The 18153-nt window shown below is 36.2% G+C and overlaps 4 protein-coding genes across 4 annotated transcripts; 2 read left to right on the forward strand and 2 right to left on the reverse strand.

Moving 5' to 3' along the window:
- The first annotated feature begins 2363 nt into the window (after positions 1-2363).
- On the forward strand, positions 2364-5382 carry FTA (farnesyltransferase A). Its single transcript, XM_078309055.1, has 5 exons — positions 2364-2674; positions 3812-3921; positions 4006-4126; positions 4375-4470; positions 4772-5382. The coding sequence occupies exons 1-5, from the start codon at positions 2420-2422 to the stop codon at positions 5204-5206; spliced, it is 1017 nt and encodes a 338-aa protein (XP_078165181.1). The 5' UTR covers positions 2364-2419; the 3' UTR covers positions 5207-5382.
- Positions 5383-5898: 516 nt separating this feature from the next.
- LOC144559850 (uncharacterized) lies at positions 5899-7864 on the reverse strand. Its single transcript, XM_078309005.1, has one exon. The coding sequence runs from the start codon at positions 7862-7864 to the stop codon at positions 6080-6082; it is 1785 nt and encodes a 594-aa protein (XP_078165131.1). The 3' UTR covers positions 5899-6079.
- A 560-nt stretch (positions 7865-8424) lies between these two features.
- On the forward strand, positions 8425-11958 carry LOC144559859 (wall-associated receptor kinase 2-like). Its single transcript, XM_078309014.1, has 4 exons — positions 8425-8664; positions 9424-9695; positions 9802-9951; positions 10802-11958. Exons 1-4 carry the CDS (start codon positions 8585-8587, stop codon positions 10885-10887), a joined length of 588 nt encoding a protein of 195 aa, XP_078165140.1. The 5' UTR covers positions 8425-8584; the 3' UTR covers positions 10888-11958.
- A 3069-nt stretch (positions 11959-15027) lies between these two features.
- LOC144559870 (pathogen-related protein-like) lies at positions 15028-16783 on the reverse strand. The gene is made up of 4 exons (XM_078309024.1): positions 16585-16783; positions 16224-16356; positions 15629-15930; positions 15028-15430 (listed from the first exon to the last, which is right to left on the reverse strand). Exons 1-4 carry the CDS (start codon positions 16714-16716, stop codon positions 15281-15283), a joined length of 717 nt encoding a protein of 238 aa, XP_078165150.1. The 5' UTR covers positions 16717-16783; the 3' UTR covers positions 15028-15280.
- Positions 16784-18153: the final 1370 nt, after the last annotated feature.

The following is an 18153-nucleotide window of genomic DNA, read 5'->3' on the forward strand; positions in this document are numbered from 1 at the left end:
CGGTGGAGCCAATATTTACTCCGCCACAGATATGCTGCACCAAAGATCACACCAAAATCTCCACCGATCCACAGGATCGGTGTAGCTTCAAAAAACATCTCCACCGGTCCTGTGGACCGGTGTAGGGTTAGAGCATCTCCAACGGCGGGTCAATTTGCTAATAAAACAAACGCTTTCTTTTGACACGCTGGTAGAATAGAACAAAATGTTTGGCTGTCAAAAAAAACAACTCCTTTCTTTTCCCTACCTCTCTTCTCCAAACTTCCGTACCCAAGACAAGAAAAAAAAAAAAAAACAACTTTTTCATTCATTTTTCTCAAAATATGTTCGTTTCTGATCGTTTCTCACTATTATCAAAGTCTTGGTTGATTTTGCCTTTTTATTCTGCGCATTGTAAGATCCCAACAATTTCTTTTGATCTCCGATGAGAGTTTCTGAGAGTTTCTCCGAGCAACAATGACGATGGTTGAAATCTCATTTGAACCCTTTCTTGTTGGGGTTTTCTTCTATCTTCGTCCCTGCTACCTGTTAGGAGTAATTGTTTGAGATTTTCTAGTGCCTGAACATGTATAATTGGAGGAATTGTTTGATTTGTTTCCAAGTTTGCAAAAGAGAGAATAGAAGGTAGAAAGGGGGCTTCTTTAAATGTTTTTGAGTTAAAGATAAGTTTGGCAATATCTCAAAATGGAATGTTAGAAGACTTTGTCACAGGAGAAAAAAAGGGAGTAACGGAGAAGGTGGAAGAAATAGAAGGACTATCCTTTGATACTGCCATTGACGTGAAGAAGAACAATACGATGAAAGAAAGGAATTTGCTGCTGACGTGGCACTCAAAACAAATTAAAACGAATTTTAAAATCAAAGCTGTGGGGTGAAATTCGGAATCAAGGCTCCACCGATCCTAGGGATCGGTGGAGGTATAGATGAGAGATTTTATGTGGCGAGGGTATCGGCCGGTGCAAAACAGGCTCCACCGGTCCCTAGGACCGGTGTAGGTTGGGCTTTTTTTGCTCCACCGATTCTAGGGATCGGTGGAGGCTAGTTTTCGAAAATCCGTCCAACGAAGGCTTGTTCCGTTGAAATAATTTAAAGGAATTCTATTTTAAAAAAAAAATCTAATGACACCATACACCAAATAATTTTAGTCATTTTTATTTGAACAAAACATCATCCTTGACAGTTGCCTCTTATTCACCTTAATTCACATTGAGAAAAAAGGTTTTATCTGACGTCCATTGTACTCAATTTTATTTATTTTTTATTTTTTAAAACCGGATAGAAGCTATCTCGAACCATTGTACTCAAATTTGAGTACGATTAGTCTCTCTACAGTCCGTTCTGTTTTAAAATTCGTATACATCGCTTTAATTAATATAAATAGATGTGGAGGAACCTATCGATTGATGGTTTCTTCTAGTGTTGTAAAAAACAGTCGTTTAGACCGTTTAATCGGCCGATTAAACGTTGGCGGTGATTAAATTATTATAGATTTTCTCGACTAATCAGTCGATTATTTTCAATTATAACTAATTATTCCGGATTATTCTTGATTAACATCTTAGCAGTACCCTATTCGTTCCACCAGCGCATATCATTGTTTACAAACTGGTTTCTCCCATGAATTGAACTCTACAAACACTATATCTATTTCATTTATTATTTAATAATAATTATATAATAAAAAATTCTCCTTCAAAGAGATTCCTTTTGAAAAAGAAAAATAATAAAATTCCCTGTAAATAATTAATACTCCATCGCCACCACTTGAGAAAACATATCATCTAAACTAACTATAATCTTGAGCTTACATCCGGACCGTTCGATATACTTTGGCACGAATATTAATGTTGTCACGTGCATTTAACCTTGGGCCGGATTGGTCGGATCCTGATCGGACGGTCAAGATAAAAAAAATCTGATTTTAAGTCTTTGGGGGATCCCGACCAGCCAATTCACATCCTATGAGATATCTCATATTTTGCGTGACATTTTGGAAAATCTTCACCGTTCAAATACGTTATGCACGAATCTCGAATCTCAAATAATACTGGCCCCTACGATTTCCCCGAATAGGCACCGGACACGTCGGTCACGCAAAATATGAGATATCTCAGAGGATACGCACTCCCGACCAGCCGCATGCTCCCCATCCTGAATTATTATCTCTGCATTAACGGAAAGTGCATTAATAAATATAGACCGTCCGATTGAGATCCACACTAATATTAAAGGGTACCGTGCTTTATAGGCGTGAGCCGGATTGGCTCCAATTCTGATCAAACGGCGAAGATGTATTATACTCTAAAGGTTCTCTTTTGAATTACTTCAGAGGATCCGAGCTGCCATTTGCTTCGCTCTTACTTGATCTAAATTCTAAACCCCAACACACGAAGCGAATAAACAAAAAAAAATCACGAAAATGCCATCGTCGTCGTATTCGTCGGACGAAGAGGTGGAGCTGCCGTACGTGCCGTTCAGCCAACGGCCAGAGTGGTTGGACGTGCGCCCGTTGCCGCAGGACGATGGGCCCCACCCGGTGGTCCCCATCGCTTATACCGAGGAGTTTAGAGATGTGATGGATTACTTCCGAGCAGTCTACGTGGCCAGAGAACTCAGCCCTCGTGCTCTCTGCTTAACTACTGAGGCTCTCAAGAGAAACCCTGGCAATTACACTGTTCGTCTCTTTTTTAAAAGTTTGATGCTTAATTCATAGTTTCTATTGTTCAATTTAGCTGAAATGCCAGGTGATCATTGAATGGTATGATTTTTTGCCTGATGGAGAAATTAAGGCCTAATGAGATTGCTAATCCATCCAATTGATCAATTAGCTGAAATTACTGCTAGGGTTTGCAATTCAGGCTTGATCAGCCTTCGATTGAGCAATTTGTGCCATAGTTAAAGTTCGATGCATAATTCATAGTCAATTATGTAGTTTAGTTTTTAGTATGGAGAGGTGTTTCTTTCTCTGTGACAAAGTTAATCATTGAATGGTATGGTTTTTTGCCTGGTGGAGAAATTTAAGCCCTAATTAGCTTGCTTATCCACCTAATTGTTCAATTTAGCTGAAACTGATGATAGAGATGCAATTCAGGCTTGACCGACCTTCAGTTGAGCAAGTTTAGCTGAAGTGAATTTCGGTTGTTCTCAGTTTAACCAAATTGAGTATTTGTGTGACAAGTTTATTTGATGAATACTGAAATGCCAGTTGATACTTGAATGGTATGATTTTTGCCTGATCGAGAAAAGACCTAATTTGCTTGGTAATCCACCGAATTGTTGAATTTAGCACAAATTCCTGCTAGACTTGTGCAATTTAGTCTTGATCGGCCTTCAATTGAGCAATTTTAGCCCAAATTTCTGCTAGAGTTTGCAATTCAGGATTGTTTTTCTTTCTTATATATGGTTTAGTTAATTAGTATGGGGAGGTTTTTCTCGGTGACAAAATTAAGTAATGAATACTGAAATTCCAGGTGATCATTGAATGGTATGGTTTTTTGCTTGATCGACAAATTAAGGCTTAATTAGCTTGCTAATCCATCCAATTGTTCAATATAGCCCCAAATTATTGCTAGGGTTTTCTATTCAGGCTTGATCGGCCTTCAATTGTGGTTAGTTTAACCAAATTGAGTATTAGTTAGTCGTATTTGTGCTATGCACTTAACAAGCCAGGAGAGTATTAAATTTATGGCATTCTTTTATTTGTCCTATTAGTTATTTACTTTTGTACTTTTGTCTCTGTGTATAATTTGGATAGTTTTATTTTTAATCTGAGACAACTAACCAGTTTATTTTTGTTTTTAAATATGTGCAGATTTGGCATTTCAGAAGGCTTGTTATTGAGGCACTGAATTCGGACTTGATAGAAGAAAAACTGTTTGTAGACAAGCTTGCTGAAGGCAACTTTAAGAATTACCAGATCTGGTGAAATATTTCATGTGAATTCAATGAATTTATTCATTTTACCATATCACATGTTTTCTAAATATCATATTATGATATATTTAGGCATCACAAGAGATGGCTTGCTGAGAAATTGGGGCCTGAAGCATCAGAGGATGAGCATGATTTTACAAGGTTAATGCTTTGCCGTGATGCAAAAAATTACCATGCTTGGTCTCATAGACAGGTTGGTATTTTAATATTTTAATCGATTTTGATGCTTTTCATGCCAACCTTTTTTCTTGCTCTGTCCAAAATGTAGTTTTAACTGATGGTTACTGTTTGTAATAATATTGTAATCTTTAAGAAGGAATTAATCTTTCACTAGTTTGTTATATGGTTTTAATTAATGAAACTAAAGCCTTATTATATTGTGTGAAACTAAAAGCCTAATATATATCACAATTCTTTCTTTCTTTTTTCCTTTTTTTGTAGTGGGTCTTACAAAAATTGGGAGGATGGGAGAAGGAGCTTGACTTTTGTAATGAGCTTCTGAAAGAAGATATATTTAATAATTCGGCTTGGAATCAGGTGCAGTGATAAATTTGGTAGTTTTACCATTATTACTATCATTACATTTATACATGCATGAGATAAGTAAATGTAATTTCTGCCATAAAACCTAAACATTATCATACCAAAATTAAATAAATAAAGTTATTTTGTGATGTGATAAATTCTTGATTCTATGATATTGCTATCATGCTTTGCAAATATTCTCCGCATATTAAATCTGGCATAATATATGGAACAAACTAACAACTTCTCATGATGCTCTAATTACGTGCAAGTCTACTTACATACATCCTGCTTCAATTACTTTCTTATGCAGAGATATTTTGTGATTACAAAATCACCACTGCTTGGTGGTCTCTCAGCAATGCGAGACTCTGAAGTAGACTACACAATCAATGCCATTTTGCAAAACCCTAATAATGAGAGTCCATGGAGGTACCTTCAAGGCCTTTATAAAGGCACCCCTGACTCTTTTATAAATGACGAGAGGGTACCTCGTACATGTCTCCAGGTTTTAAAAGAATACTCATTTTGTACTTTCGCTTGGAACCTTTTGTTGGATGTCTTGTGCAAGGGATTAAAACCTACTAAAGAAATTGAAGAAGCAGTTAAAGGTTTGACGGAATCCGATGAATTGGGTTCGTCGGGTCATAATTTGGCGACCAGGATTTGTTCTGCTTTGGAGAGGATGGATCCCATTAGAGTAAACTACTGGTCTTGGCGAAAAAGCAATGTTTCCATAAATTGTTGAATTGATAAAGATCTGTTTTTGTCTTTGGTAGTTATACAGATCTATTGTTATTTAAATTTTGTGTGTTGTTGGTTATTGTTATCTGTAGTTTTAGTTCTGATTGCTTAAATTATGTTTGCTTGGGTGTGTCACAACAAAGCTGTTCTTTATTTATTATTTTCTTTGCTTTATTGACATTCATTGCATTTGTTTCCTTTTTAGCATGAGCAAATATGGCATTGTTTCATGAGTAGAACTAGGGTGCTCTTAAGCTCACCAAAGTTTTGGTGAGTTTAACTCTAAAACTCATCAAATCGATTTCAAATAATGAATCCGAACCATTGAAACCCGCCTACCTTACGTGTGATTCATCTACATGTGAAATTTTTAAATATTCGAATTAATTTAGTATAAAGTCAAGCGGTCAAAATTAGAAGGTTAATAAATTAATTTTAGTGGATTCATTTTTTGAATTTTTTTGAACACTTGACTTTATACTAAATTAATTCGAATGTTTAAAAATTTCACATGTAGATGCATCACACGTAAGGTATGTGGATTTCAACAGTTCAGGTTTGTCATTTGAAATCGATTTGATAAGTTTTAGAGTTAAGTTCACCAAAACTTTGGTGAGCTTAAGAGCACCCTAGTTCTACTCTTGTTTCATATCAAGCCTCTATTTAATTGTTAACTCGCTTCCCACAGGCAAAATAAAAGGCAGAATAGAATTGGGATGAATTCAGAATAGAACATGTACTGAGAAATAAAACTAAAAGTTGTAAAAACCAGAAAGGACATTTTCGTCCATTTATATTTTCCACTGGAAATAAAGCATGAGTTTAACAAATAAGTGTACAAAAATTTGTATCCATCACTTGCCAAAAAAAAAAAAAATTATGATCCCCAAATTGCCCACCAACAATTATCAATAGCTCTCCAAACTTTCCTCCTATTAAAAACCCCCTTAACTACCATGTCCCAAATTGGCCTACTCGGCATGATAAGCTTCTCCAACATGACCCCCAAAACCTCACCTGAGGCCATAAACCTTCCTCTTTTGCATAACCTCCCTACTAAACCCTCCAAAAATTCTCTCTTCTTTTCCACCTTTAACTCCCTCAAGAAAACATTACATGTCCACACATCTGGGTCGCATGCCCGATCCAACATCTTTGCCAACAGATCCATAGCTCGTGCTACCTCACCGACTTTCAACAACCCGTCAAATAAGATGTTATATGTCACCACATCTGCCACCACCGCATCATCACCAATCGCCATATCATTAAATAATTTCAACCCGCCATTCACCAACCCGGCATCACATAAGCCTTTGATCATGGAACTATATGCAATTACATCCGGTACACAACCTTTAGCTAGCATGTTTTTCCATACCATCATGCCTTCTTTTAATCTCCCACAATCACACAATCCTTTGATTAATATGCTATAACATATCTTATTGGGCGTGAAACCCGAGTCTACCATCTCTTGCCACATGTCAAGTGCTCGCTGGATGTTACCAGCCTTAAAATACCCTTTAATCAAAGAATTGTATGTCATTAAATTAGGTAAACAGTTATCTGTGACCATTTTGAGAAAAGACTCCTCAGCTTGTTCCATCTTACCATGCCGTGCCAAACCGTCAATCAAAGCCGTGTACAAAACCATATTGGGTTTAGTCCCATTTGATACCATTTCCCCCCAAACCTTAATTGCTTGATCCAGTTCACCGGATTTGAAAAACCCATTAATAATTGCACAATAAACAAACTCATTAGGCTGAATCTGATGTGAGTCGCGCATTTGATCGAGCACCTTAAGTGCGTCAAATGGTCGTCCCAGACTAGCCAATCCATGTGCAATTGCACCAAAGGTAGTGGGCCCCGGTGCAAGCCCATCAGAATTCATCTGACGAAGCACCACTAGTGCGGCATTAGCACGACCATTCATCAACAACCCATGTATCAGTGTATTATAACTCGCAAGAGAAGGTTTACAATCTTTCAAAAGCATGAACCTGTACAACTTTGAGGCCGATCGAGTGTCGCCCGATCGAAGATACGAACCGATAATTGGGTTAAACACTGCAGGATTAGGGGTAATGGAGGGGTCCAGTAGCATCTCATGCAAGAGAGAGACGGCATCAGAGGTACGGCCGAGACTTGACAAACTGGAGATGACAGTAGAGTAGGTGTAAGCATCAGGTTTAAGGCTGCGGCGAGGAAGCTCATAGTGCAAAATGTGCAAAGAAGTGTTAATGGAGAAAGGAGAGAGGGATTTGAGAAGGAGATTGAATGATCGGAGGTTAGGTTTAAGAGTGGGGAATCTGCGGAGAGCGGAGAGGAAGAAAGGTAGAGAAAGGGAAATAGGTAAAGGAGGGAATGTGGAGAGGAGAGCATTGAAGGAGGGGAGGGAAGGGGAGGGGAGGGAAAGGAAGAGACGGAGAGAGAGGAGAGGGAAGGGAGAGTGGGAAATGGAACAGAGGAGAGGGGGGAGGGAAGAGGAGGGGAGGCCACCAGGGCGGGAAAGGAGAGAGAGGAGAGAGTTTACATCAGAGGGGGGGAGGGAACGGCAAAGGAGGGTAAGAGTGTTGTCTCCCAAAGAGTAGTGAGGGGTGGAGAGGGAGCGAGGGGGAAAAAGGTCAGAAGGGAGCGGAGAGGAAGAGGAGGACATGAACACACACTGGGTTCTTTTTAGGTGCTACCGAGCTTTTATTTATTTTTCCTCCGATTTTCGGGTAGAGATATTAAGTTATTAACAGAAAATTTTTGACTTTACACAATCGTCGTAAAGAGTGATAATATATGATTGGTGCACTGCATGAAGGTGAACTAGATCTGTTAATATTTATACTCCGCCGTTAAACGTTTGTTACTTAATTCTCTCTTTATTGGGCTAAGAATCGGTCCAAAATGAAGGTGTGAACATTGTTGGGCCTGATCTTTGATATCCAGTATATATCAATGACACAAGGGTCCCACAAGATATCGAAAAAGAGCATTTTATAAATAAAAAAATATTATTGAATAATATAAAAAAAAGAAAAGTGGTTGGAATTTAGGAATCGATATTCTCCGAGGTAACATAATATTTCTGTTTGAATCAAGACCGTCCGATCGGAATCAAAAAGTGTGCTACTTTAATAGTTGAACGGTCCAGATCCAAACAGAAATATTTTGTTATCTTTTCTGATACGAATTCGGAATTTACTGGGCACTAAAAAGAAAGAGGATTACATTCTTTGCGACCTCCGGAGAGTGGTATCGCCGAGTCTCCAAAGGCCTCTGCCGCCATTCTCTGCGACCTCCGGAGAGTGGTATCGTTGCTCGTGAGGAGGGGTTCGTCGGTTTTCTGGCGAGGAACTGTTCGGATGGGGACCACACGCAGAGAGAAATGCTGATGAAGGCTGCGACTGTGAAAGAGGTGATTGATTCAGATCAAGGCTCTTTGAAAGCGATTGATCCTGGTACAAGGTATAGTCTTGTTTCTGATTTGAATTTTATGTAAAACATTATTCAGATCTTGTAGTGGATTGGGCAAATTGTAACACTGATGAGCCGACATGGGCAAAAATGAAAACAAACTGTAACACTTAGTAAATGTTGAGATCATGGCCGTCTGATTGGGATCTGAGCTAATCCGGCTCGAGGTGGAGAGCACGGGGCCCGCTTTAATAGTCGTGCAGATCACCATTGCACGGTCATCTAATACAATGTTTTTGACATACATTGCTCTTACCACCTATTTTCCCCATATCAAACCAAAGAATATGTGGTCTTGCTGCAATTAATTGGCAGTTAAGCAATTGCACAGTAAAGATGGGGGAAACACAAACAAAAGGGTAGAAGGAAAATTTGCATTTAGCAATGCGCCTGGTACCACCGGTAGAGAGGTACTCTGGCAAGATAATTACACATGTAAGAAATTGTAGTTTATCGTTCACTGCAACAACGATAATGGATTTTGGTAAATCATCTTTCAGATATAACCATGCGAGAAACAAAAGTTTTTGGTTGTGATACATTATCATTTGTCAATGTTTCTTAGGGTGATGATCTCAATTTGTACAAGGGAGTATGTGTATTGGGGTGCGGTAACCTAGAAAGCCTGACTGACAGGTCATGCTCTGTAATCGGTTGCTGCCAGACAGCTATCCCCAAAGGAACATCTACCTTGGTAGTCTGGTTTGATGAGAGTTCTAACAACTCTAAGCTCGAATTTACTTGTTGCAGCTATGCTATGTTGGTTGAGGATGCTGAGTTCAAGTTGAACACCACTTACATCACCACCGATGAGCTGTATGACGCTTCTCTACCAATGGTGATCGACTGGGCCATAGGAACAAAATTTGACACTCCATCATGCAACATCGCACTCAGACACAAACCCACCTATGCATGCATTAGCAGTAACAGTCATTGCTTGACTGTCAATGATCAGGGATATCTCTGCAACTGCACTGATGGATATGAAGGCAATCCTTACCTTGATGGATGCTGTCAAGGTCTTTCTCTTACTCTTGCTCTCTTTGTTTTTATTTTTTTATTATAATCTTTGTGGTGTCTGCCACATCATGTAGGTATCTTAGATATTATGGTATATTTATGCAGATATCGACGAATGTGCCAACCAAAATGCATGCTCAAAGCGAGGAAAGTGTCACAATTTTGAAGGAGAATATCGGTGCTCTTGTCCTTTCGGTTGGCGTAATAAGCATAACAATATGAGAGAATGCGAAGTCAATGTGGCACCAATTATAGGTATTACCTTTTCGGGATAAATAACTCTCATGAACTTCTAATCTTGTTACAAGTATAGAAATAGAGAGTAAGGATTTCTTTCAGGATAAATAAAAAATATAATTTGCTAAAACTAAATTTTGCGTACTTAGCTTGAGTCAGCAAAATCTGATACAAAGTCATTAACCCAAAGTCAAACCATACCGAATACGATTAACTCAAAATCATGAGCCCTACAATCTGAAAAACTTATTTTATCCGGACTTAAACCTTTGAAACTCAGAACTTGAATAGAGATTGACATGTTGTTTCATAAATTTGTTGAATTGAACTGAGACGACTCGGTATAAAGCGGCTGACTTGAATTGGAAACTTGAAGACTTTTTTCCGCAAAAAAAAAAAAAAAGAAAAAAAAAAGAAGAAGAAGATTGTATTTGGCTTAAAATGTAGTGAAAAGTAATAGAAGTGTTTTGTGCAAAGTTACATTAATGCAAAAAGACTTTACACATAAACAACTAGCTAGTGCAATATCAATAGAAATATATAAAATATGTAACATGTCTCATAGAGGGGGGAAAAAAAACAAATAGAACAACATATTACATCATAATAAATGACCACAATATAGAGTAAATACAATATACCCTTTTTTTAAAGTGAAATTTTAAAAAAAGAAGATACAAATTAGATTATAGAAGAAGTAACTACAAGACATTTTTATTGCCAGGACATATGTAGCGCATATATGTTAGGTCATCTCATTGTCTTCTATTTTGTTAATATACTCAAGAAATTATGTTTTATATAGATAATGTAGAAAGTCTACAACCAAATAACTTGATTAATGTATTTAGTGCACTAAATATTGTAGGAACTTGTGATGGTATTGCCGCTTTATCATTTCTTGCTGTTGGTATATATGTGGTCCTGGAGAGAAGATTTTTTCTTTTCTTCTAAAGTAAAAGATAAGTACTTCCAACAACACGGAGGGTGGATTCTGTTGGAGAAGATTAAATCAAATTAGGGGTTTGGTTTTACAATCTTCACAAAGCAACAAGTAGAACAAGCAACTAACAATTTTGACAGTGCCAATATTCTTGGCCACGGAGGCCATGAATTGTCTACAAAGGAACTCTAAGAGATGAAAAGGTTTCCATAAAAAAGTATAAGATAGTTGATGAGAGCAAAAAGAAAGAACTTGGAAAAGATGCTTATTCTATCACAAATTAACCACAAAAACATTGCAAAACTCCTAGGTAGTTGTTTAGAGGTCGAGGTTCATATGCTAGCATATGAGTTCATTCTAACAGTACTCTATATCACTATATCCATTACAAAAAGCAAGAATTGCACATTTCACTCCCAACCCGATTAAGGGTTGCATATGAATCGACAGAAGCACTTGCCTACTTGCACACTTCAGCATCTCCACCGATTTTCCATGTAGCTTGTGTGCTCTCGGTTTTTTCGCAATGGTACTATTGACCCTTCATACTTTGACATAGAGACTCTGCTCGGTGAACAATCCCACCATGACATAGAAATTGGCCACACAAGCTTCAATATAGATAAGGACGCTCCATGGAAAATCGGCGGAGATGTTGAAGTGTGCAAGTAGGCAAGTGCTTCTGTTGATTCATGTGCAATCCTCAATCGGGTTGCGAGTGAAATGTGCAATTCTTACTCTTTGTAATGGATATAGTGATATAGAGTACCGTTAGGGATGAACTCATATACTAGCATAGGAACCTCGACCTCTAGACAACAACCTAGGAGTTTTACAATGTCTCTTCTGGTTAATTTGTGATAGAATAAGCATCTATAAGCATCTCTTTTCCGAATTCATTCTTTTTGCTATCATCAGCTATCTAACTAGTGTTGTCCTCACAACACTTGAATATTAATTTATTTCCTCTTTAATTTCTCAGTGCTATTACCTTTCTATTTATGTAATCTTTTTGTTTTCATGTATAATATTACATTGTCCGGAATGCTTTCTCTTGGTAAATGTATCATTTTCTTCTTGCTTCAGTTTGTATAAAAGTAATTAACTAATTGGACAAACAAAGAATGCCATAAATGAAACTTGAGAAAAAAATTAGCACCACTATTAAGGACCAAAGCAAGAACCAAATCATAGATTTTGTTCCAGCCTGATCACCAATTCAATAATCTCTTAGCTTATTTAGTGCTGAATAGCAGAAGACTAACTAAACACTCAATTTTGTTAAACTGAGCACATCTAAAACTCACTCGAGCTAAAATTTGCTCAATTGAAGGCATTCAGGCCTGAATTGCATAATTCTAGCAGGAATTTGTGCTAAATTGAACAACTGGGAGAGTAGCAAGCTAATTAGGACTTAATTTCTCGATCAAACAAAAAACCATACCATTCAACTATCACCTGGTATTTCAGTATTCATGAATTAATTGTCACAGAGAAACACATAAAAAAAGAAAAACAGTGCCTAACTATGAATGATAGCAAACAAAATTTGAAAAGAGACGAACAGTGTAACAGATCCATATATTTGGTTTTTAACTAGTTTGCCAGATCCCTGATTTTACTGTACCAGCCAACCGGGTTGCCCACAACCTACAATTGGGATGGCCGTACATTATCGGCCCGTACCAATCTGATGATAACACCCGTTTTAGTTATTTGTGTTAACCTTGGTCTGGGATCATTTGAGATTTGTCATTGTAACTTGTGCAACGTTTGTTATTTGAAATGCTGAATACATGGTTTCCTCTTCTCAGCTGAGTTTAGTTATTTCTACTTGCAAGCCTAAAATAAGTAAATAATAAAAGAATTAATCAAACACCTATATTCCAAAGCTATTTTATGTGCTAAAATCACAATATCGAGAAAAAAATATCTTTTATACCGATTTCATCTCTATTTAAAGCTGTTATTTATTTGGTAAGTTTCATTCACCATAAATGCATTATTTGTAAATAAGGAATTTAAGGACAAATAAAAATTTACAATGTATTATTTGTCAAACATGCTATGTGACATAATAACAATTAGTGCATACTAGTAGCTACTAGCAGATTCATCATAAAAAAAAAAAAAAATTAGTGATATTCAAATATTATTATTTGAAATATAACACAAATAAAGTTTACCATCACAGATTGTTGCTCAAACATTATCATATAATTTTATTTTATATAATTAGCCGTACTCTTACCCGTTTAGCTAAAAGAAAAAAAATTATCCATACCCGATAAGTTAACGTAAAAAACCTTACCCATACCCACCTTGTTGAATATTGATACGGATCAAGTAAACGGTTAAAAAAATGTCATTGACACCCTTATTTATATTTTAGAAGGTAACCATTATTGTTGTCTAAATTCTCTTTAATTACCTAGCCTACGGGCCTTTTCACCTATAAAAAACCTCTTTACCCTTATGACAAGTAATAACCCGGCTGTCGACTTGGATGGATGGAGTACCGTTAAGCGATAAATCGGAATTTTGTGGATAATTTTACGTTTTTATTAAGTTATGTGAATATATTTGTAATTATTAAAAATGATTAATGTAGCTTATCACACTTATCAAATGAATTTATTTTAACTTAATTTCATTGTTAAATAATAAAATTTTATAAAATTGCTATTTAGAAAAAGTCAGATAAAACAAAGAAAAGTACAATACATATAACATATACATGCAAAAAATAATAATAATTATAATGACCAACTAATTGGCCTAATTTGACAATATAAACGAAAAACAGACGATTCGTAACGTTTTTTGTTACTGTTAACGACTAATCGCCGATTAGATAGAATTTTTTACAACAGTGACAGGCCTTCTGATTTTTCGACTACCTTTTCTGATTTCTACTTGGGATCTTCTGTGGCACGAAAGGATAGTCAAAATTGTCACGGCTAAGGATGAGAGCGCTCACGTTAAAGACAACAATTGATCGTTTTATAAACCTGTTAAGCTCGTGCCGCATTTAATCAAAGTGAAGGAGAAAGGATAAGGACGCGGATTTTGCAATATAGTGGTAAACACGCTACATGACCCTGCACACAGATGAGAGACTAGAGAGAAAGCAAGTGCATCGATCGTTTGCGGCGGAGTGCACATGGGAATCCGTGTTGAAATTAATTGTTAGTTAATCGTGCGTTCTCCACATTGAAAATAGCACTGTATTGGTCCTTTGAATTATATTAATTATTCTCATTATACCACTGAAGCAACTTTTCCCACTGGCAGACGGAATTCACATCCTCTCCAATACCTGGTAAGGGAATCTTTTACAATTACTAGATCTGAACCGTTCTTTTTAACTTGGCACGAATCTCAAAGCCCAAAAATACTGCCCCCTATTGCAGCCCGAATACCAAACCGGTTGAAATTGAATCTGAAACCGTAAAGTGAGGGTGATCCTCTGCAATACCGGAGAGGATACGGATTCTGGCAGACGGCCGGGTAGCATTCTGATACTAGCCTGACTGAACCTATGAGATTAGAAATCGATATGGCATAATCCAGTCTTCAAACTCAGATGAGGCCACCAGTTCTGCATTAAATTGAATTATGTACACATTATATTTTCCAGTTTTTGTTGATGGAAGCACTGTTACATGCCTTCAACCTTTCCCCTAAATAGATCCTTTGTAGGTTGATAAGGTAATGTGCCTTTGTTTATATCTAAAATAGTGCATATTGCTAACATCTAGATCTAGTATTGGTTTGAACTCCTCGGAATAATTATGGTTGAGAATTAGAGATAAGAGCAACAATCTGGTTCATTATTTTTTTCTTCCAATTAGATGATTTCAGTTAGTTTTTCTCATTTGTTGGGATCTTCTTATATAATTTGGTCATTGGTATTTCGCCTGCTAACTTCACACACACACACAAAAAAAAAGAGGGTCCCAGCAACCTGCTTTCTGTATCATATATAGAAAGCAATAGGTAACAATATTTCTCATCATTTCTTATGTTTACAGAGATCATCTCTTCTTCTTTTTTATCACACAAGCACACACAGAAGGCATCATTCGAATAATATTGTATAGCAGTTTCAAGGCACTTTAGAATATAGATGTTTCATACTATCTAAAATATATCTGTTCGAATCATTTATTAGGTTTTCTTAAACAAGCGCACAAATTAACTCCATGCAAACTAAAACACTAGAATTCTCTTACAGCATCCAATGATCCCATAATATGAGAAATTATTACTTCAATTCAGAATTGACATACATATTAATATCCAATGCATAATTATTCAACCATCTTGTTTGCTCTATTATTCTGACACAAATCACATGAGCGTAGACAGGCTAAGAACCATTGCTGAAATATTTTCTGATCTTTATATTTGCTTCATCATAGGGCAACCCACAGAAGAGAAACCTGTTTCTGTCTTTGATCCCTCCAACAACGGGCCCTCAATAAGCCCGGAGAGAAGATCTCCACGGTCGTAGAAGAATTCGACTTTCTTTACTTTCCATGTGTCATCTACCTATCATATTAAAAAAAAAAAACTTAATTAGGTATTGCTTGTACTTTAGTTATGCCCTCAATAAGCCCTAATGCTTGTTTTCTTCACATATTAATTAGTATACACAAATTAGTAACCACAAATACCAATTGTATATACATAAAAGACAAGGTATGGAAAATAATATAAAGCAACAATTAAACACTATTCTATTTTCACCTCAAAGTGTGCCATGCCATAGAATTCAGCTTTCTTCCCTGTAGGGGCATGGCCTAGGAAAGGTCCCTCCATATAAGACCAATGCCGAAACTGGAACACTATATTTGGGGGCCCACTATACACGCGGATAATTTCTATTGCAAAACCACGTGGAAACACAGTCTCAAAGGCCTTCTTCGATGATTCCTCAGTCTCTTTCTTTGAGTCGTAAATTTTGAGTTCATCTGGCAGTGATGTTTGCAGGAAGAAGTTGTAGCTACCACCAATTTTACCTAACTGTTCCCGGTTAAATGGAGCTTTCCCTATGTAATAAAACCATACCCGATGAGCAAACTAAAGATTCATACCAAATTGCACAGACTGTGTATTAGATTTCAAAAGCCTGAATTGGTACTGGTAATGCTAGGTTGCTGGTAGTAAAAAGCTAAATTGCTCATCAGAAGCTGTTGCTTGGTACAGCGGCAGCCATGTGATAAACATTTCCAAGTTTTCAATTTTACCCTTCTACAACAAACTTATCTGAAAACCAGATCCTGCTATATATTCCATAGTAGTAATTTTTCAATTGAAAGGGTGCAAAGAATGAAAGAAGTACCATTGAGGCTGACCGTAAAACCATCGGCGACAATAGTCTTGTAGTCCTGAATACGAACTTTATGCACTATTTCCATCTCGTAGGTCTTCAACATGCGCTGTACTCGCTCTTCCAATGATCCTTTCTCCCATACCTACTTAATTGAATTAGTTCATTATCAAATCATCAAATATAAGTTTTGTACAAGATAATTCCAGGGGCGGATCTACATGGGTCTGGTATTTTAGAGTTCTATTTTGTGGTTGCAGAGACTTGGGTTCAAAATTTTCTAGTTCCAGAGCCCTTAGATAATTCCGTATTAATTTATAAATGTGTGTGAGTGTGTGTGTGTGTGTGTATAAATGCTGGAAATTAAACTCACATGAGTCCTTTCTTCCTCAAAGAGCTTGTTGACAGCATCATAGTTAGGCGGAGCACCATACTTCCATACAGTATTTGCCTCTCCTTCTCCATATATATGATCCCTGTATTTATCTTCTTTAATCTCACCCATTAATTCTCTCCCTCTTCTTTAATTTCCTGTTCTTTGTCAGTTCTGGAAATAACTACGTACGTACTTCCACTCGATCAATTCTCTTATATAGAATTTCAGTAATGTACGTAAACAATGTTATCTATTGGAAGAAGCCAATGTTCTTGCACCACGTGCATTTGAATGGTCACAACAACTATTCCAGATCACCTGTTGGCGGCTGGAAATTTGACAACTTACTTGGGTGAAAACGACAGTGGTAATTAATTAAAATTATATCCGTATATTATTTTTTGTTTTTTATGGATACGGATACTTATTGAATATTAAATCGGATACAGATCGGATATCTATTTTTTTAATTCTATTATTTATTAGAAAATATATAAATATATTAAAAATACAAAAATTCATAATATTTATCTAATTATAATGATGAATAACAATTATTTTTATTAAATATATTAAATTATTTAGTATATATATAATATTCAAATACAAATAATAATTAAAATTTAAAATCATATCTGTATCGCTGTCTACATGTACATTTGGATATCAAATATTAGTATCTAATTTTCCAATACGGATCTAGATTCCGTAAGATAATATCCAATTCGTTCTCACCTCATTTGTTTTTGGAAAAATTGACTACTCAGTACTTGACTTTTGGGAGAGACCCGGCCCACATGTTATTTATTTACTATTATTATTTGCTTTTTATTTTTTATTTTTTATGTAGGAGCTAGCTTAGCAGACCGGGCATTCTTTTTTTTTTCTTTTTTTTTTAGGAAATTTGACCACTTCATTCTTAAGATTGAAGGAGTTTGGCTAATATAATATCAGGGTCATTTCAGTCTATATAACATCAACTTAAAAACCTATCAAATGGATTTTAAACAGTGAATCCAGACTATTTAGACCGATCTACTTCATTAGTTGTGTGTTTACATGTAAAATTTATAACCTTTTGTATTTATTTGGAATCAAGTTAAACGGTCAAATGTGTGAGTTTTTAAGTTAATTTTAATACATTCATTTTTCAATAGTTTTACCGCTTGATTTGATACTAAAATAACTCGAAAATATAAAAAAAAAATTACATGTAAACGCATCACTCATAAAGTAAATTGGTTTGAACGGTTTGAATTAGTCGTTTAAAGTCTATTTAATCAATTTTGAAGTTAGTGTCATGTGACACTGATGACATACTAGCCAGACTCAAAGTCAAAACACTACCTAATCGGCCCACTTATTATTTATTATTTTATTTTTTGAAGTAGCAGCCTAGCAGGCACACCTGCTATGACATGTCATATTCCTGAAAAAAAATTTAGTTACCACCTTAATATTTTAAAATTTTGAAACTTTAATTTTACAAGTAATTTTCTCAAAATTCCAAGCAATCTATGTGGAACCTAAACTTTTTATTGTTGGAAAATAGTCAATTCACGGACC

The sequence above is a fragment of the Carex rostrata genome, chromosome 1 (genome assembly GCF_964058835.1).
Source record: "Carex rostrata chromosome 1, lpCarRost1.2, whole genome shotgun sequence".
Lineage (NCBI taxonomy): Eukaryota > Viridiplantae > Streptophyta > Magnoliopsida > Poales > Cyperaceae > Carex > Carex rostrata.